The 20,359-nt window shown below is 51.4% G+C and overlaps 1 protein-coding gene across 3 annotated transcripts in view; it reads left to right on the top strand.

Moving 5' to 3' along the window:
- LOC137562471 (cornifelin homolog) overlaps positions 1-20,359 on the top strand; it is a 56,044-nt gene that overhangs the window by 21,508 nt on the left and 14,177 nt on the right. The window contains exon 1 of one of the 3 annotated variants that reach the window (XM_068273837.1): positions 14,601-15,148. The exons of 1 other annotated variant lie outside the window; for it this stretch is intronic. In XM_068273837.1, the coding sequence (XP_068129938.1) occupies positions 15,034-15,148 (115 nt within the window). In that variant the 5' untranslated portion in view covers positions 14,601-15,033. Of the gene's footprint in view, positions 1-14,600; positions 15,149-15,205; positions 15,273-20,359 lie in introns of those variants that run through there. One more of the 3 variants, XM_068273840.1, reaches the window with a different exon arrangement.

The raw sequence follows: 20,359 nt of genomic DNA, 5'->3' as shown, positions 1-20,359 counted from the left end.
ACGTTGCTAACGGCCATTGCTGCGATTTATGTACGCCACCATCACTACCATTGAAATAGCCCAAATAAACAGGTTTTTGTGACCCTAGGCTATGACCTCTTCGGCCTAGGGGCCCGAAACTCACCAGTCATGTTCCCCCTAAGGGTCCCTACAATGCTAGAAAATTTGCCACTGCTGAGTAATTGCCCTTTGAAAAGATGTGAGATTTTGGAACTGTAAATCGGAGGCCCAATGAAAGCCTATGGGGGATTTTACCAAATTTGGAGCCCTGTAACTCTGGTTTGCAGAGATGTAGGGAACCCATCTTTGTAGCCCAAGTCTAACAATATGTCTTCTACCTGCATGAGACATTTCGTGAGATTCAGACGTTGCTAACGGCCATTGCTGCGATTTATGTACGTCAGACTCGCCACCATTGAAATTGCCCAAATAAACAGGTTTTGTGACCCTAGGCTATGACCTCTTCGGCCTAGGACTGCATTGAACGCGACCCATGCATTGTGCGCATTCTGGACAACACCAATTACTGGGTTTATACCCTTCTGGATCCACGGTACAAACACAATGTTCCAAAACTGCTTGAAGAAAGAGCCAGACAGGTCAAAATGGAAGAATACCAGCAGGCCCTTGTGGAGACTTTAGAGAGGAGATTGACATCCTCCCCCTCCTCTAGCCAGTTGTACGCCGACAGACTGACTTCCGCAAACCCAGGACGACCAGGAGGGCACCAAACAACACAAGCCGCAGCTAGTGCCCAAAAGGGAATGGTATCGGCAGTGTCCTTGGAGTGGGAACATTTTCTGACACCCATGCAGCAGCACACAGAACAGCAAGCGTGCAGATCCACCTCCAACACCGATCACCTGGAGAAGATGGTCAAGGACTACATGTCAGATGGCGTAGCTGTGTTGAACAATCCATCTGCACCCTTCAACTATTGGGTATCGAAGCTAGACACCTGGCACAAACTGGCAATGTACGCAATAGAGGTGCTGGCTTGCCCGGCAGCCAGCGTTATGTCGGAACGCTGTTTCAGTGCTGCCGGAGGCATCGTCACAGATCGGCGGCGTATCCGCCTCTCCACAGAAAATGCAGACCGTCTGACTCAAATTAAAATGAATCAATCCTGGATTGGAAACGACTACGCAACACTCCCGGACCCCAACCAAGTAACATGAACAATGAACATCTGTGATGGGTTAGCGTTTCCGGTCCCTGTTTATTGAACCTCTCATCTGTATTACATTTATGACTGCATGGCGACAAAATGCAACTTGCTATCCGCACGCTTCTTGTCCTCATGCAAGGCCTGGGTTGTTGTGTCTCAAAGCGTGGCCTTCTCCTCCTGCGCCACCCTCCTCCTGTTCCATCACGTGTGCTGCTGCTGGGTTAGCGTTACCGGTCCCTTTTCCTGGAACCTCTTATATGTATTACATTTATGACTGCATGCCGACAAAAAGCATGTTTCCTGTGCAAAGAAAACAGACATTTCCCGCATTTAAAAGACAGTTTTCCCTTTGAAACTTTAAAATTGATTTTCTCAAAAACTATAAGCTCTTTTTGCTTAAAATTTTTTTCCTCTTGTACCCACTCCCAAGGTGCACATACCCTGTAAATTTGGGGTATGTAGCATATAAGGAGGCTTTACAAAGCACGAAAGTTCGGGTCCCCATTGACTTCCATTATGTTCGGAGTTCGGCCATGTTCGGCCCGAACCCGAACATCTAGATGTTCGCCCAACACTACACGTGACCCGTTCGGCCAATCACAGCGCTAGCCGAACGTTCGGGTAACGTTCGGCCATGCGCTCTTAGTTCGGCCATATGGCCGAACAGTTTGGCCGAACACCATCAGGTGTTCGGCCGAACCCGAACATCACCCGAACAGGGTGATGTTCTGCAGAACCCGAACAGTGGCGAACACTGTTCGCCCAACACTACTCTCCACTCCTCCCTGTCAATGCAGATGTGTTGTGCAGCCAGCAGCACTCACCCTCCATCCCGGGAGCAGCAGCTCTTCTCTCCACTCCTCCCCGTCAATGCAGATGTGTTGTGCAGCCGGCAGCACTCGCCCTCCGTCCCGGGAGCAGCAGCTCTTTTCTCCACTCCTCCCTGTCAATGCAGATGTGTTGTGCAGCCGGCAGCACTCACCCTCCGTCCCGGGAGCAGCAGCTCTTCTCTCCACTCCTCCCTGTCAATGCAGATGTGTTGTGCAGCGAGCAGCACTCGCCCTCCGTCCCGGGAAAAGGCAGCTCTTCTCTCCACTCCTCCCTGTCAATGCAGATGTGTTGTGCAGCCAGCAGCACTCACCCTCCGTCCCGGGAGCAGCAGCTCTTCTCTCCACTCCTTCCTGTCAATGCAGATGTGTTGTGCAGCCGGCAGCACTCACCCTCCGTCCCGGGAGCAGCAGCTCTTCTCTCCACTCCTCCATGTCAAAGCAGATGTGTTGTGCAGCCGGCAGCACTCGCCCTCCGTCCCGGGAGCAGCAACTCTTCTCTCCACTACTCCCTGTCAATGTAGATGTGTTGTGCAGCCGGCAGCACTCGCCCTCCGTCCCGGGAGCAGCAGCTCTTCTCTCCACTCCTCCATGTCAATGCAGATGTGTTGTACAGCCAGCAGCACTCACCCTCCGTCCCGGGAGCAGCAGCTCTTCTCTCCACTCCTTCCTGTCAATGCAGATGTGTTGTGCAGCCAGCAGCACTCACCCTCCGTCCCGGGAGCAGCAGCTCTTCTCTCCACTCCTCCCTGTCAATGCAGATGTGTTGTGCAGCCGGCAGCACTCGCCCTCCATCCCGGGAGCAGCAGCTCTTCTCTCCACTCCTCCCTGTCAATGCAGAGTTATTGTGCATCCAGCAGCACTCGCCCTCCATCCCGGGAGCAGCAGCTCTTCTCTCCACTACTCCCTGTCAATGCAGATGTGTTGTGCAGCCGGCAGCACTCGCCCTCCGTCCCGGGAGCAGCAGCTCTTCTCTCCACTCCTCCCCGTCAATGCAGATGTGTTGTGCAGCCGGCAGCACTCACCCTCCGTCCCGGGAGCAGCAGCTCTTCTCTCCACTCCTCCATGTCAAAGCAGATGTGTTGTGCAGCCGGCAGCACTCGCCCTCCGTCCCGGGAGCAGCAACTCTTCTCTCCACTACTCCCTGTCAATGCAGATGTGTTGTGCAGCCGGCAGCACTCGCCCTCCATCCTGGGAGCAGCAGCTCTTCTCTCCACTCCTCCCCGTCAATGCAGATGTGTTGTGCAGCCGGCAGCACTCACCCTCCGTCCCGGGAGCAGCAGCTCTTCTCTCCACTCCTCCATGTCAATGCAGATGTGTTGTACAGCCAGCAGCACTCACCCTCCGTCCCGGGAGCAGCAGCTCTTCTCTCCACTCCTTCCTGTCAATGCAGATGTGTTGTGCAGCCAGCAGCACTCGCCCTCCATCCCGGGAGCAGCAGCTCTTCTCTCCACTCCTCCCTGTCAATGCAGAGTTATTGTGCAGCCAGCAGCACTCGCCCTCCATCCCGGGAGCAGCAGCTCTTCTCTCCACTCCTCCCTGTCAATGCAGATGTGTTGTGCAGCGAGCAGCACTCGCCCTCCGTCCCGGGAAAAGGCAGCTCTTCTCTCCACTCCTCCCTGTCAATGCAGATGTGTTGTGCAGCCAGCAGCACTCACCCTCCGTCCCGGGAGCAGCAGCTCTTCTCTCCACTCCTTCCTGTCAATGCAGATGTGTTGTGCAGCCGGCAGCACTCACCCTCCGTCCCGGGAGCAGCAGCTCTTCTCTCCACTCCTCCATGTCAAAGCAGATGTGTTGTGCTGCCGGCAGCACTCGCCCTCCGTCCCGGGAGCAGCAACTCTTCTCTCCACTACTCCCTGTCAATGTAGATGTGTTGTGCAGCCGGCAGCACTCGCCCTCCGTCCCGGGAGCAGCAGCTCTTCTCTCCACTCCTCCATGTCAATGCAGATGTGTTGTACAGCCAGCAGCACTCACCCTCCGTCCCGGGAGCAGCAGCTCTTCTCTCCACTCCTTCCTGTCAATGCAGATGTGTTGTGCAGCCAGCAGCACTCACCCTCCGTCCCGGGAGCAGCAGCTCTTCTCTCCACTCCTCCCTGTCAATGCAGATGTGTTGTGCAGCCGGCAGCACTCGCCCTCCATCCCGGGAGCAGCAGCTCTTCTCTCCACTCCTCCCTGTCAATGCAGAGTTATTGTGCATCCAGCAGCACTCGCCCTCCATCCCGGGAGCAGCAGCTCTTCTCTCCACTACTCCCTGTCAATGCAGATGTGTTGTGCAGCCGGCAGCACTCGCCCTCCGTCCCGGGAGCAGCAGCTCTTCTCTCCACTCCTCCCCGTCAATGCAGATGTGTTGTGCAGCCGGCAGCACTCACCCTCCGTCCCGGGAGCAGCAGCTCTTCTCTCCACTCCTCCATGTCAAAGCAGATGTGTTGTGCAGCCGGCAGCACTCGCCCTCCGTCCCGGGAGCAGCAACTCTTCTCTCCACTACTCCCTGTCAATGCAGATGTGTTGTGCAGCCGGCAGCACTCGCCCTCCATCCTGGGAGCAGCAGCTCTTCTCTCCACTCCTCCCCGTCAATGCAGATGTGTTGTGCAGCCGGCAGCACTCACCCTCCGTCCCGGGAGCAGCAGCTCTTCTCTCCACTCCTCCATGTCAATGCAGATGTGTTGTACAGCCAGCAGCACTCACCCTCCGTCCCGGGAGCAGCAGCTCTTCTCTCCACTCCTTCCTGTCAATGCAGATGTGTTGTGCAGCCAGCAGCACTCGCCCTCCATCCCGGGAGCAGCAGCTCTTCTCTCCACTCCTCCCTGTCAATGCAGAGTTATTGTGCAGCCAGCAGCACTCGCCCTCCATCCCGGGAGCAGCAGCTCTTCTCTCCACTACTCCCTGTCAATGCAGATGTGTTGTGCAGCCGGCAGCACTCGCCCTCCGTCCCGGGAGCAGCAGCTCTTCTCTCCACTCCTCCCTGTCAATGCAGATGTGTTGTGCAGCCAGCAGCACTTACCCTCCGTCCCGGGAGCAGCAGCTCTTCTCTCCACTCCTCCCTGTCAATGCAGATGTGTTGTGCAGCCAGCAGCACTCACCCTCCGTCCCGGGAGCAGCAGCTCTTCTCTCCACTCCTTCCTGTCAATGCAGATGTGTTGTGCAGCCAGCAGCACTCACCCTCCGTCCCGGGAGCAGCAGCTCTTCTCTCCACTCCTCCCTGTCAATGCAGATGTGTTGTGCAGCCAGCAGCACTCACCCTCCATCCCGGGAGCAGCAGCTCTTCTCTCCACTCCTCCCTGTCAATGCAGATGTGTTGTGCAGCCAGCAGCCCTCACCCTCCGTCCCGGGAGCAGCAGCTCTTCTCTCCACTCCTCCCTGTCAATGCAGATGTGTTGTGCAGTCGGCAGCACTCACCCTCCATCCCGGGAGCAGCAGCTCTTCTCTCCACTCCTCCCTGTCAATGCAGATGTGTTGTGCAGCCGGCAGCACTCACCCTCCGTCCCGGGAGCAGCAGCTCTTCTCTCCACTCCTCCCTGTCAATGCAGATGTGTTGTGCAGCCAGCGGCACTCACCCTCTGTCCCGGGAGCAGCAGCTCTTCTCTCCACTCCTCCCTGTCAATGCAGATGTGTTGTGCAGCCAGCAGCACTCACCCTCCGTCCCGGGAGCAGCAGCTCTTTTCTCCACTCCTTCCTGTCAATGCAGATGTGTTGTGCAGCCAGCAGCACTCACCCTCCGTCCCGGGAGCAGCAGCTCTTCTCTCCACTCCTCCCTGTCAATGCAGGTGTGTTGTGCAGCCGGCAGCACTCGCCCTCCATCCCGGGAGCAGCAGCTCTTCTCTCCACTCCTCCCTGTCAATGCAGAGTTATTGTGCAGCCAGCAGCACTCGCCCTCCATCCCGGGAGCAGCAGCTCTTCTCTCCACTACTCCCTGTCAATGCAGATGTGTTGTGCAGCCGGCAGCACTCGCCCTCCGTCCCGGGAGCAGCAGCTCTTCTCTCCACTCCTCCCCGTCAATGCAGATGTGTTGTGCAGCCGGCAGCACTCACCCTCCGTCCCGGGAGCAGCAGCTCTTCTCTCCACTCCTCCATGTCAAAGCAGATGTGTTGTGCAGCCGGCAGCACTCGCCCTCCGTCCCGGGAGCAGCAACTCTTCTCTCCACTACTCCCTGTCAATGCAGATGTGTTGTGCAGCCGGCAGCACTCGCCCTCCATCCTGGGAGCAGCAGCTCTTCTCTCCACTCCTCCCCGTCAATGCAGATGTGTTGTGCAGCCGGCAGCACTCACCCTCCGTCCCGGGAGCAGCAGCTCTTCTCTCCACTCCTCCATGTCAATGCAGATGTGTTGTACAGCCAGCAGCACTCACCCTCCGTCCCGGGAGCAGCAGCTCTTCTCTCCACTCCTTCCTGTCAATGCAGATGTGTTGTGCAGCCAGCAGCACTTGCCCTCCATCCCGGGAGCAGCAGCTCTTCTCTCCACTCCTCCCTGTCAATGCAGAGTTATTGTGCAGCCAGCAGCACTCGCCCTCCATCCCGGGAGCAGCAGCTCTTCTCTCCACTACTCCCTGTCAATGCAGATGTGTTGTGCAGCCGGCAGCACTCGCCCTCCGTCCCGGGAGCAGCAGCTCTTCTCTCCACTCCTCCCTGTCAATGCAGATGTGTTGTGCAGCCAGCAGCACTTACCCTCCGTCCCGGGAGCAGCAGCTCTTCTCTCCACTCCTCCCTGTCAATGCAGATGTGTTGTGCAGCCAGCAGCACTCACCCTCCGTCCCGGGAGCAGCAGCTCTTCTCCCCACTCCTCCCTGTCAATGCAGATGTGTTGTGCAGCCAGCAGCACTCACCCTCCGTCCCGGGAGCAGCAGCTCTTCTCTCCACTCCTTCCTGTCAATGCAGATGTGTTGTGCAGCCAGCAGCACTCACCCTCCATCCCGGGAGCAGCAGCTCTTCTCTCCACTCCTCCCTGTCAATGCAGATGTGTTGTGCAGCCAGCAGCCCTCACCCTCCGTCCCGGGAGCAGCAGCTCTTCTCTCCACTCCTCCCTGTCAATGCAGATGTGTTGTGCAGTCGGCAGCACTCACCCTCCATCCCGGGAGCAGCAGCTCTTCTCTCCACTCCTCCCTGTCAATGCAGATGTGTTGTGCAGCCGGCAGCACTCACCCTCCGTCCCGGGAGCAGCAGCTCTTCTCTCCACTCCTCCCTGTTAATGCAGATGTGTTGTGCAGCCGGCAGCACTCACCCTCCGTCCCGGGAGCAGCAGCTCTTCTCTCCACTCCTCCCTGTCAATGCAGATGTGTTGTGCAGCCAGCGGCACTCACCCTCTGTCCCGGGAGCAGCAGCTCTTCTCTCCACTCCTCCCTGTCAATGCAGATGTGTTGTGCAGCCAGCAGCAATCACCCTCCATCCCAGGAGCAGCAGCTCTTCTCTCCACTCCTCCCTGTCAATGCAGATGTGTTGTGCAGCCGGCAGCACTCGCCCTCCGTCCCGGGAGCAGCAGCTCTTCTCTCCACTCCTCCCTGTCAGTGCAGATGTGTTGTGCAGCCAGCAGCACTCGCCCTCCGTCCCGGGAGCAGCAGCTCTTCTCTCCACTCCTCCCTGTCAATGCAGATGTGTTGTGGAGCCAGCAGCACTCACCCTCCGTCCCGGGAGCGGCAGCTCTTCTCTCCACTCCTCCCTGTCAATGCGGATGTGTTGTGCAGCCGGCAGCACTCACCCTCCGTCCCGGGAGCAGCAGCTCTTCTCTCCACTCCTCCCTGTCAATGCAGATGTGTTGTGCAGCCAGCAGCACTCACCTTCCATCCCGGGAGCAGCAGCTCTTCTCTCCACTCCTCCCTGTCAATGCACATGTGTTGTGCAGCCGGCAGCACTCACCCTCCATCCCGGGAGCAGCAGCTCTTCTCTCCACTCCTCCCTGTCAATGCAGATGTGTTGTGCAACCAGCAGCACTCACCCTCCGTCCCGGGAGCAGCAGCTCTTCTCTCCACTCCTCCCTGTCAATGCAGATGTGTTGTGCAGCCGGCAGCACTCGCCCTCCGTCCCGGGAGCAGCAGCTCTTCTCTCCACTCCTCCCTGTCAATGCAGATGTGTTGTGCAGCCGGCAGCACTCACCCTCCGTCCCGGGAGCAGCAGCTCTTCTCTCCACTCCTCCCTGTCAATGCAGATGTGTTGTGCAGCCGGCAGCACTCACCCTCCGTCCCGGGAGCAGCAGCTCTTCTCTCCACTCCTCCCTGTCAATGCAGATGTGTTGTGCAGCCGGCAGCACTCACCCTCCATCCCGGGAGCAGCAGCTCTTCTCTCCACTTCACCGGCGACATTCTTCTGTATTGTAAGTTACCTCACTTGATAACCTTGCTACAAAATAATACCCTCGCTGTAATGCAGAGCAGAGCCACCACTCCTGAGACAGAGGCAGGACAGGATTTGTATTTTTCATTACCCTAAGTTCATTGTTACCCAGCACCAACCCCCCCCCCCGCCACACACACACACACACACACACACACAGACCACCGACCAGTACTGAAAGTAATAGCAATCAAATATACTACCGTATTGTCCTACAATCAAAGGAGATACCATCAAGTTTCTCAACATTAACCTAATATACAAGTAAACAATAAATTCCAATAATATGAGGACCTGCTCAATTGATTGATAAATATAGAAGTCAACTCATTAGAAAGTGCTTTGTGCCAAGCAAAGAAAACAGGTGTCCAGACATCTATCCACTTGGCAGACGATCGACCATCTGATTCAATAGTTATCAAACTGGATGAAAACTGATGCTACCAAGTGCGTGCCCAATCAGGGTGCAGACAATTTCGGGCCAAGCATTTTGACTGGACATGCTGCAAGGTGTCGGACTATCATGGTCAATCAGATGCGCGGTGGAAACGGCGAGGGATATTGGGGCGAAGAATGAAACGTCCAGCACTCAGCGCTGTCCCCTCTAATGTCAAATATGCCCCCCCCCAACAGTGCACTATACTGTATGGCCAGGGGGCGGAGCCAGTGGTGGACTCGGACAGGTGAAGTACAGTGCACCGGGGGGGGGCACATTTGATATTAGGAGGGACAGCGTCAGGCCAGCAGGGCGGCATCACAAGGGTGATTCCTGATCGATTTCAGCATGAAAGTGATCAGGAATCAGCCTGTGGTGCCGACAGATCTCTCTCTTATCAGATTTGATCAGAGAGAGGTTTGTCTCTTTGTAGAATCTGCCCATACATCGTACCTGAGATGGGGCCACATTTATAAAATACACATACTTGGGGCTGGACAAAATCCCTCCAGCCTGATCACTCCCACGCCGTCCTCTTCTCACTGCCCGTTCACCCATTAGTGGCCCTGGAAAATCCGTCAGTCGGGGCCAGTCGGCGCATGCGCAGTCCTGCCAATCATGCTCCCCTGTCTCGCTCCCGGCAACAGTACTGCGCAGTAGCAGAGTGCTATTGGCGATGTGAACATGGCGGGGGGGGGGGGGGGGGGCGCTGCCAGGCTGCATGTGCAGTTGGCCTGGACCAGAGGACTTTCCAGGGCCAGTTGCAGAAGAACGGAGAGGAAGAAGAGGACGCCATGGGAGTGATCAGGCTGGAGGGGGCTGGAAGAAACCCCAGGTATGTATATTTTATATATGTGGCCCCATCTCAGGTAAGCTTGAAGTCCAGATTGGACTCCTAAAGTGCTGTTGCAAAAAGTATATACAAAAGTATTATAGAAAAGTGCAAACACTCAAGGGTTAAAAAAAAGTGCCTTTGTTTCCAAGCAATAAAAACACTGACTGCAAAAGGGTATAGAACATCTCAAAGAGAACCATGAGTGAAAGGTTAAATTCCAGAGGAGAGGGCTGCAAGTTTTCAAATGTCAAACAGTCTTTCACGGAAGGCTAGAGGTGCCCATACATTAGAACGAATATGGGCCGATTCGACCAAGAGACAAATTTATCTCTAGTCGATTCTGCCTATACACTACAGGCCGATTCCTGACCGATTTCAGCATGCAATCATCCGGGAATCGGCTGAGACGCCGCATCCGCCCTGCCGCTGCCCCCAAAATGTATAAATGTATGTAATTTAGTGCATTTATACATTGCCTGTCCTGTAGCAGCTCGCCAGGTCCATCCATCCATCTCACCGGGTAAGCCGCATACACGCTAGCGGCGCATAGCGTCTGTCGTCAGCCGCTATGCGCCTTCATGATGTCAGACATAGTGCCACCGGTGTGTATTCCGGAGATGGAGGGGAACCGCGTGGAGGCTGACACCGGACAGGTAATGTATAAATGCACTGCACTGCATATATTTATACATTGCGGCGTATAGGCCCCGCGTTACTTTACGAGCACTCATTCGCTCTTCACCGCGGCTCCCCCTGCGGCTATGCAATGCAATGCGGCCTCTTTTGAAGGCTTGCAGTATAAATGCCATTTCCTCCCAGAATTCCCTGCTGGTCATAAAGGTTTTGTTCTGCTGGACTTACCTTGAGTTTCAGCCCTCTACTATTGTTTGTTAAACATTGTCTTAGAGTAGTTATTCTTGGGAGTGCACTAGTATTCCTTCTAGTGTAGGCAGTTTGTTTAATATCTGTATTGTCTAGTTCTGTCTTGTCTTATCTGTTGCGATTGCACTTTCTCCAAATGGCGGCTGATAGTAAATCGCTCTCTCTGTTTGTGTCACGAACTGTCTCCTGCCATTTCCTGCTGCCTGTTGGTGGTAGTAACTTGGACTGCCCTGGACATTCATTGCTCCACCAGCAGAGGGCTCTAAGGACTTTGCCTCATCCTGAACCTCCACCATCCACCAGCAGGTGGCCTGTTACTGCTTTCACAAAGACTTGCAGTTTCCTGTTTGGCCTCTGGATGGCTTCATGGGAGCTCTCATTAAAACTGTTCACCACCAGCTGCATCCCGTGGTTGCTGATCACTTGGACTATATAAGTCTGCCTCTTCCTGCAAGTCATTGCCAGAACTTCCTTGTTACAGGTCTGAGTCTCTGGTCACCCCTGTTCCTGATACCTGGTTTCTTGTACCCTGCCCTGTGATCTGATTATCTGCTACTGAACCTCTGCTTGTCCTGACTCTGCTTATGCTTACTCCTCTGTACCTTGTATGTATCTGATTACCTGTTGCTGACTTTATTCTGTTTTGACCTGTCTTTGCCTGCTCCTTTTGATACCGCGTTGTTGTATATCATTGCTTGTACATATATATCTCATGCACACCGTTTGTAAATAGATAGTTAGATAGTTAGGTGTATATATATTTTGTCACTGCTTCCCGGGTTATTTGTGTATATATTGTGTGCTGTGCATATGTGGTATGGTATTTACATTCACGCTTGTATGTATGCTTGCATTATTGCATTTGCAATAAAACATTATTTTTTGCACCTTAATTCCTGGTTCCAGTGTCTGTATACTGCAAACTGTGGTCAAACCCTGTTTCTCCGTTCAGGCCCCTGACAGTAAGTTCTGGCCCTATATACACTGACCACTGCAGCTATACTGCACACTGATACCTGGCTGTTATGTCCAAAAATGGATCTGCAACAAATTGATTATTATGCATTGCTTGCTGATGAGGATGAAGCTGAGTGTCGTGCAGATTTTGCTGATTTCTCTAAAGCTGAATTGCAGCAGTTGATTAGCCAGACATATAGTTATGTCAAATTAGGAATAATTCGTACAGAAGATATTGAAAATTTAGCCAGGATCTGGAATGATCTTGCATACCCCAAAATGACAAATATTTGCATGCATCCTGATTCTGACCAAGGTGTAGTCAGTGATTATGATCCACCGTTTGACAATTATGCCATAGAAGCCCTGATTAACTTGTTTGAGGATGACAGGGAATATTTTCTTGATCATTACTCAAACAAAGGTAAACAGAGCGTGCAGGCTTGCATAGATTCCCTCCAGTCCCTGATCACTCAGGGAATATGCAAGTATGGGAAAGCCTCCCTTTTGCTAAATGCATGGCAGAGAATTATCTCTGCAGGTTCCACAGCTCCTGCCTTACCTGTTATAAGTCCTGTCCAGGTTGATTTTTACTTCTGAACAAGTTAACATGTACTATAGTTATTTGAAGACAGACAGAAAAGCATTTTTTGACTTTTACATTAAGCAAAGCTTTGCATTTGTTTCTGGATGTAAATGTGCGGTTGAGAGTCTATTGTCTGACAGAAAATGTAAGCCTGAGTCAGCCCATGCTTTGATCAATGCATATTCAGAAATCTTGTCATTATGCACACCTCCTGTTAACCCTCTGAATGCCACTCACTCCCAGCCCACTGCAGTTAAAGAGCTGCAAAGTCAGTCTCCCAGCAAAGAAGAATTTAATTTTATTTTTGAACTGATTGATGATTTGTTTGATTTTCTGAGAAAGGATAGAGAAGGATTTATTAAGTATTACTGTGACAAAAGTGAAGGTTTTGTGTCTGCCTGTATACGAGCAACTGAGACATTGATTGCGCATAGGCTTTGCAAGTATGAATCCGCTTCTGCCTTAATTGCTGCCTATTTAGAAGTCCTGCAAGTAATAAATTCTTCAGTTAACCCTCCGAATGTCTGTCACATTCAGAATCCTCAGCCCACAGCCACTAAACAGCTTAAATGCCAATCACCCATTACAAAACAATTTGATTTCATTTTTAACTCTGATCAGATTGATCACTTATATGGTTATTTAAAGAGAGACAAACAAGGGTTTTATGAATCTTACTTTGAGAAGGGGGAATTGTATGTGTCTGCCTGTGTTCGTGCAACTGAGTCATTGATGCTGCATAAGCTCTGTAAGCGTGAATTTGCTTCTATGTTGATTACTGCCTGGCGTGAAATCCTTTTTTCCTGTTTCCACTCTCCTCCTTCTGCTCATTCTCCATGTATCTCTTCTTGTGCCCAGAACTCAGAACCTGCAATAGTTAAAAAACCTGTAAAAACAGCAACATTACAAACCGCTATCAGATCCACACCTTGGTCCTGGCAGTATCCAGTTATATCAAGAGAACCTGCTGTTCCAGTTTCCAGAGTGGTCACCAAAACCAGACGCAAATACTTTCCTACAGCTTCCATTACTCCAGAATCCAGTCCCGCCATTTGTTTGTCTACAAAGCCTTGTCTCCAGCCTGCAGAGACTTTGCCTCCGTCTCCAGAGCCTTGTGCTCAGTCTGCAAAACCTCATTTCCAGTCTGCAGAGACTTCAAATCAACCTGCAGAATCCTGCTCGCAGTCTGCAGAGCTTTGCATCCAGTCTGCAGAACCTTGTTCCCAGTCTGCAGAATATTGCCTCCAGCCTGCAGGGACTTTGCCTCAGTCTGCAGAACCTCAATTCCAGCCTGCAGAGACTTTGATCCAATTTGCAAAAGTTTGCATCCAGTCTGCAGAAACCTGCACCCAGCCTGCAGAATGTAGCCCTCAGTCTGCAGAATCTCGCCCTCTGCTGGTAGAGACTTTGCCTCAAGATACAGAAAACTGCATACAGCCTACAGAACCTAGTATCTTGCCCACACAGTCTCAGTGCCAGCTCACACAAACTGTATCAGGGTCTCAGCCAACGGTTCAGCCATGCGCTCAGCCAACGGCCCAGCCAAATGCTAAGCCAAAGGTCCAGATCCATGAAGTTATACAGTCTGTTGCCCTGCCTGAAACTACTGAGCCTGTTGCCCTGTCTGAAGCTTCCCAACCTGTTAACCTGTCTGAAGTTTTCCTGCCTTCTGTTTCACTTGATGTTATGCAATCTGCTGCCCAGCCTCCACAGACTTCTGCTGCTGCCCAGCCTCCACAGACTTCTGCTGCTGCCCAGCCTCCACAGACTTCTGCTGCTGCCCAGCCTCCACAGACTTCTGCTGCTGCCCAGCCTCCACAGATGTCTGCTGCTGCCCAGCCGCTAGAGACTCCTGCTGCCAACGCTCCTGATGGTGCCAAAACTACTGTCTGCCCTGTTGGTACCAAGCCTGCTGCATCGCCTGATGTCTGCCAGTTCCCTGCTCTGCCTGAGACCTGCCAACCTGTTGTCCAGTCTCCTGCCAAGCCTGATGATCCTGTCCAGTCTCCTGCTCAGCCTGGTGATGCATGCCAGTCTCCTGCCAAGCCTGTTAGTACCCGCCAGTCTCCTGTTCAGCCTGATCCTGCCAAGCCTTATGCCTGCCAGTTTCCTGCTCAGCCTGATATCTGCCAGTCTCCTGCCAAGCCTGTTGGTACCTGCCAGTTTCCCGTCCAGCCTCCTGCTCAGCCTGGTGATCCTGTCCAGCCTCCTGCTCAGCCTGATGATCCTCCCCAGTTTCCTGCCAAGCCTGATGATCCTGTCCAATCTCCTGTCCTGCCTGATGTCTGCCAATCTCCTGTTAAGCCTGATCCTGTCCTGTCTTCTACCAAGCCTGATGATGCGTGCCAGTTTCCTGCTCTGCCTGAAACCTGCCAACCTGTTATCAAGCCTGATGCCTGCCAGTTTCCTGTTTCACTGCTTGATGGTTTCTGGTGGGTGTTCCAGCTTCCTGAGGTCCAGTTTCCAATATTGCTTGCTGTTCAAAGAATTCTGGTCATATTTTGGTTGGCATTGTTTCCCTCCCTGCCCACCCAGGTCTGGCATTTGCTGTTTTCAGTACTTTTTGCTGTTTTCCGGGTCTTGCCTGATGCTATACAGTTTTTCATCCAACCTGTTTCCCTGCCTGGTGATCTTCATGATGCGTTCCTGTTTTCTAAAAACACAGTTGCAAATTTTAATTTTTTGTTTACTTCCCTGATCACCCAGCCGTGGTATCCACTACGAACCCTATTTAAATTTGTTTTGCCTGCCGTATCCTGGGACCCTGGTGGTGGGTTTGTAAGGTCATGGTGGAGCGTCCTGAGGCCGCTCCTTAAGGGGGGGGCTATGTCACGAACTGTCTCCTGCCATTTCCTGCTGCCTGTTGGTGGTAGTAACTTGGACTGCCCTGGACATTCATTGCTCCACCAGCAGAGGGCTCTAAGGACTTTGCCTCATCCTGAACCTCCACCATCCACCAGCAGGTGGCCTGTTACTGCTTTCACAAAGACTTGCAGTTCCCTGTTTGGCCTCTGGATGGCTTCATGGGAGCTCTCATTAAAACTGTTCACCACCAGCTGCATCCTGTGGTTGCTGATCACTTGGACTATATAAGTCTGCCTCTTCCTGCAAGTCATTGCCAGAACTTCCTTGTTACAGGTCTGAGTCTCTGGTCACCCCTGTTCCTGATACCTGGTTTCTTGTACCCTGCCCTGTGATCTGATTATCTGCTACTGAACCTTTGCTTGTCCTGACTCTGCTTATGCTTACTCCTCTGTACCTTGTATGTATCTGATTACCTGTTGCTGACTTTATTCCGTTTTGACCTGTCTTTGCCTGCTCCTTTTGATACCGCGTTGTTGTATATCATTGCTTGTACATATATATCTCGTGCACACCGTTTCTAAATAGATAGTTAGGTGTTATATATATTTTGTCACTGCTTCCCGGGTTATTTGTGTATATATTGTGTGCTGTGCATATGTGGTATGGTATTTACATTCACGCTTGTATGTATGCTTGCATTATTGCATTTGCAATAAAACATTATTTTTTGCACCTTAATTCCTGGTTCCAGTGTCTGTATGCTGCAAACTGTGGTCAAACCCTGTTTCTCCGTTCAGGCCCCTGACAGTTTGGATTGCATTCGCCCTAGCGGTAGAGGTGGTGAATCCTTCTGTACGCTGCCTTGTCTGGTCCGGGTGATGGTACTGTCACCAGCGGTGGCTGACAGTGAATTGTTATGTCCTGTTTCTAGATCGCATTCGCCCTAGCGTTAGAGGCGGTGGATCTCTCTTGTCTGTGTCTTGGAGTTTAACCTTAGCTGCGGTTGCTACTGGTTGCTCCTTCTGTCTGTTGAGGCAGCCGATTAGCAAGCGTTCGCGTTCTCTGTTTATTTTCGTTTTCCGTGTTTCATGTGTTAGTTAGGGTTGGTACGTTTTGTCACTGTTGCGCTTAAGGTGCGGTGACCGTGCCTTGAACACGCTTTGTCGCTATTGCGCTTAACGTGTGGTGACCGTTTTTAGCTAGTTTGTTTGTTATTTTCCTTGGCATTCAGATAGTGGTGATTTGCTGTGTCTTCCTTACTTAGTTCACGCTCTGTCTTTACTCAGTCTTGTGTCTCTGTTAGCAATCGCCATTCTTGCGATTGCTTTCTCACTTTGGTCTTCGCTGTTGTATGTCAACATACATACATTCTGTCTCTGTGCTCACTCTCTCTCTCGAGTGGCTATCTTGCCCTGTATTGCTCCACTTCGTACAATCTCCAACTGGCATCTGTGGTTGTACAGAGACCGAGTTCCTCTGTACTCCACAGCTCCATCTGCCGGTTGGAATTCCTCTCTACAGGTGCATTTGCACCCAAGCTGGCTTCCCTTATTTAGACGCTTGTGGAGGGTTTCTGCTGTGTCAGCGCACATGTTGTGCGCTGACCACGGAGATAATTCCGCAATCGTTACAGTACAGGAGGGGGATCTGCCTATATCTGCCTACGGGCAGCACGGTGGCGTAGTGGTTAGCTCTCTCGCCTTGCAGCGCTGGGTCCCTGGTTCAAATCCCAGCCAGGGCACTATCTGCAAAGAGTTTGTATGTTCTCTCCGTGTCTGCGTGGGTTTCCTCCGGGCACTCCGGTTTCCTACCACATTCCAAAAACATACAGATAAGTTAATTGGCTACTCTAAAAAATTGGCCCTAGACTACAGTACTTACACTACATAATATAGACATATGGCAATGGTAGGGATTAGATTGTGAGCTCCTTTGAGGGACAGTTAGTGACAAGATATATATATATATATATATATATATATATATATATATATATATATATATATATATATATATATATATATATATATATATATATATATATATATATACTCTGTACAGCGCTGCATAATATGTCGGCGCTATATAAATACTTAATAATAATAATAATAATAATAATAATAATATACACAAAGGGAAGGAGGATTTGGATGGCTAACCTGTACTGTGGCACCTATACACTGGCTAACCTGTATTACGGCACCTATCCACTGGCTAACTCATACTGCGGCACCTGTACTGGCTAACCTGTAGGGTTCGGCACCCATACTGGCTAACCTATACTGCGGCACCCGTACTGGCTAACCTGTATTGCGGCACCCATACTGGCTAACCTATACTGCAGCACCCATACTGGCTAACCTGTACTGCGCCACCCATACTGGCTAACCTGTACTGCGGCACCTACAGCTGTCTTACCTATACTGGTGCAACTATAGCTAGCTAACCTTTCCTAAGGCATCTATAGTTGGCTAAATTATCCTGGGGGCACCTATATGTGGCTACCTATACTGGGGGAACTCATACTTACCATTGGTGTGCTGATCCATCGTTGTATATTAAAAATCGTGAATTGAATCAAAATTGCAATTTCTCACAGAAACCATGCATTTCAATCTTTTCCTAAAATCGTTCAAGGCTAGTACTGAACACTTTTTTGACCTAGATGACTTCTCTTCTCACTGACAATGCCTCCAGCTGCGCTGAAGGTCCTTTCTGACAGGACGCTTGAGGCAGGGCAAGACAGAAGTTGGATGGCAAATCGTGACAGCTATCTGCACTTAAGGCCAGGAAGGCGGCTACCTTCCGGTCGAGGCGTTGGTGGAGGGTGGATCCGGAAGGGCTAAGGCGAGGTGTTGGATTAAAGAATGTCCGCATGTCCGACATCACCATGAAATTGCTGGAGCGTCCTGTCCTTGCCTGCATGGACATGGGAGAAGGATTAATGGCAGTGGCACCTTTATTCCGTTGTGCTGTCACCCTTATACGCATTGTAAAGCATACTTGCCAGCTTGTTGTGCAAGTGCTGCATCCTTTCTGCCTTCTGGTAATTTGGTAACATCTCCAGCACTATGTTCTTATACCGAGGGTCTAGTAGCATTGCCACCCAGTACAGGTCATTCCACTTGAGTTTTTTTATACGGGGGTCCCTCAACAGGCTGGACAGCATGAAAGACGCCATCTGCACAAAGTTGGATGCAGACCTATGAGCCATCTACTCTTGCTCTTCCTCAGTGATGTCAGGTAAGTTCTCCTCCTCCCCCCAGCCACAAACAATACCACGGGAATGGTGAAGCGCACAAGCCCCCTGCAACGCCTGCTGTTCTTCTGCCTCCTCCTCAAAGCCACCTTCTTCCTCTGGCTCCTCTTCCCCAGATGACTGCTCCTCCTCCTCTACCCTCCTCTGTAATGCAGGTGTTGATGATGCCGCAGGTGATGTTTCCAACAAATCTTTCTCCTCTTCCTATTCATGCTCCTCTACAGCTTGATCCACCACTCTACTCACGGCACGCTCCAGGAAGAAAGCGTATGGGATCAAGTCGCTGATGGCGCCTTCACTGCGACTCACCAGGTTTGTCACCTCCTCAAACGGACGCATGAGCCTGCAGGCATTACGCATGAGTGTCCAGTACTTCGTCAAGAAAATGCCCAGCATCCCACAGCCTGACCTTTGACCGTAGCTGTACAGATAGTAGTTGACGGCTTTCTCCAGCTGTCAGACACTGGGCAAGGGGTGACTGGCAGATATTGGCTTCTTCCGCTCAAAGATTTCCTTAACGGACTGGCTACTGTGGGCAGAGGAGCAGGAACCTCTCAAGGGCAGAGGTGGAGTGGAGGAGGGTGGCTGTGAAGGTGCAAGGGAGAAATGGGCTGAAGATGCTGCACCTGAAGGAGGAAGAGGAGAAGGAGGGTGGCTTTGTGTTTGTGTGCTGCTTTTCTTCAGGTTGTTATCCCATTGCCGTTTGTGCTTTTTCATCATGTACCTTCGTAAGGCAGTTGTCCCTACGCGGGTCTTGATCTTTCCACAACGTTTGGTGGCAGAGAGAACAGATGGCATTGCTCCGATCTGAGGCGGACACACACAAAAAATTCCACACCGCTGAGCCCTGGGGTGATGGCATTTGGTGGTGGCATGAGCAGCTGACATTGAAGGGCATGTTGGCTGGCTGTCCATAGGTGGCGATACATGGCGCCGGACACTGCCACCAGCTGTTTCTGATGATGAGCTCCCCCTACTTCTTTCAGCCACTTGTCTTGTCCTACTCCTCTCTGACTCCCCCTCTGAACTGTCCCCCTGTTCATCTTGTCTATTGGGAACCCACGTGGCATCCATGGCAGGATCATTATCATCATCATCACTGGAGCACCGAGCAGCCCTAGTTCATATTCGGAGTATCTGATGATTCGCTGTAGTCCTCCCATAGCTGGCACACATCTACTGTACTGTGGGCAGGTCCAGATCAAGTGGGACGCCGCAAGGACCTCAACATAGCATCCCCTGACGGATGGGCATCGCGGATGATTTTTGTGACATGCTGATAACCTGCCTGGACGCATAAGTGTATATTGATTGCGCCCAGAAGCAGATGTTTTACGCTATGGAAAATGTTATGTTTTTATTTGAGATTTGCTAATTGGATTAAATCAAGACCTATGAGAGGTCAAGCAGCCTTTTGGAAAAGTGTCGCCTGGCCTGAGTTTGTTGTTACCACAAGCTCATTTGCCACCTATAGTTGAGAGGTGGGCAACATCTAGTGAGCATTTAATGTGAGGTGTTGGGAGTGTGGTAACACGAAGTTAATACACTTTTGCACAGGGGACACTGGAAGTGTTATGTTAAAACAATATTGCCCTATGAGGAGAGTATTTATATTGCAGACCCAGCCGAGCATACAAGATCACGCCATAAGAAAGGATATTGTGGCTGATGCGAGAGATCCACCTGAGAGCAGAGGTGGCTTACATCTGGTGAGCAGTTAAACAAAGGGGGCACATTTTTTTTCACAAGAAAGTGGCACTAATCACTCTAAGACACTTGGGTGTTTTGAAAGTAAAAAAAACTGAACGTTATTACCCTATGTGGAGTTTTTGTGTGTTTTTGCCTTAAATGCATATGGAGAGTGCAGCAGTGATTATTGAAAGGTATGCCATGACTGCTGCTATAATACAATGTGCAGTCACACAGGTACAGTGAAAAGGTATGCACTGAGTGGTATATAAAACAGTGTGCAGTCACACAGATGCAGTGAAAGGTATGCAGTGACTGGTGGTATAATACAATGTGCATTCACACAGGTGCAGTGAAAGGTATACACTGACTGCTGGTATAACAATGTGCAGTCACATAGGTGCAGTGAAAAGGTATGCAGTGATTGCTGCTATAATACAATGTACAGTCACACAGATGCAGTGAAAGGTATGCAGTGACTGCTGCTATAATACAATGTGCAGTCACACAGGTGCAGTGAAAAGGTATGCAGTGACTGCTGGTGGTATGATACAATGTGCAGTCACACAGAGGCAGTGAAAAAGTGTGCTGAATGT

Source organism: Hyperolius riggenbachi, chromosome 3 (genome assembly GCF_040937935.1).
Source record: "Hyperolius riggenbachi isolate aHypRig1 chromosome 3, aHypRig1.pri, whole genome shotgun sequence".
Taxonomy (NCBI): domain Eukaryota; kingdom Metazoa; phylum Chordata; class Amphibia; order Anura; family Hyperoliidae; genus Hyperolius; species Hyperolius riggenbachi.
This window is presented reverse-complemented; position numbering and strand designations above follow the sequence as displayed.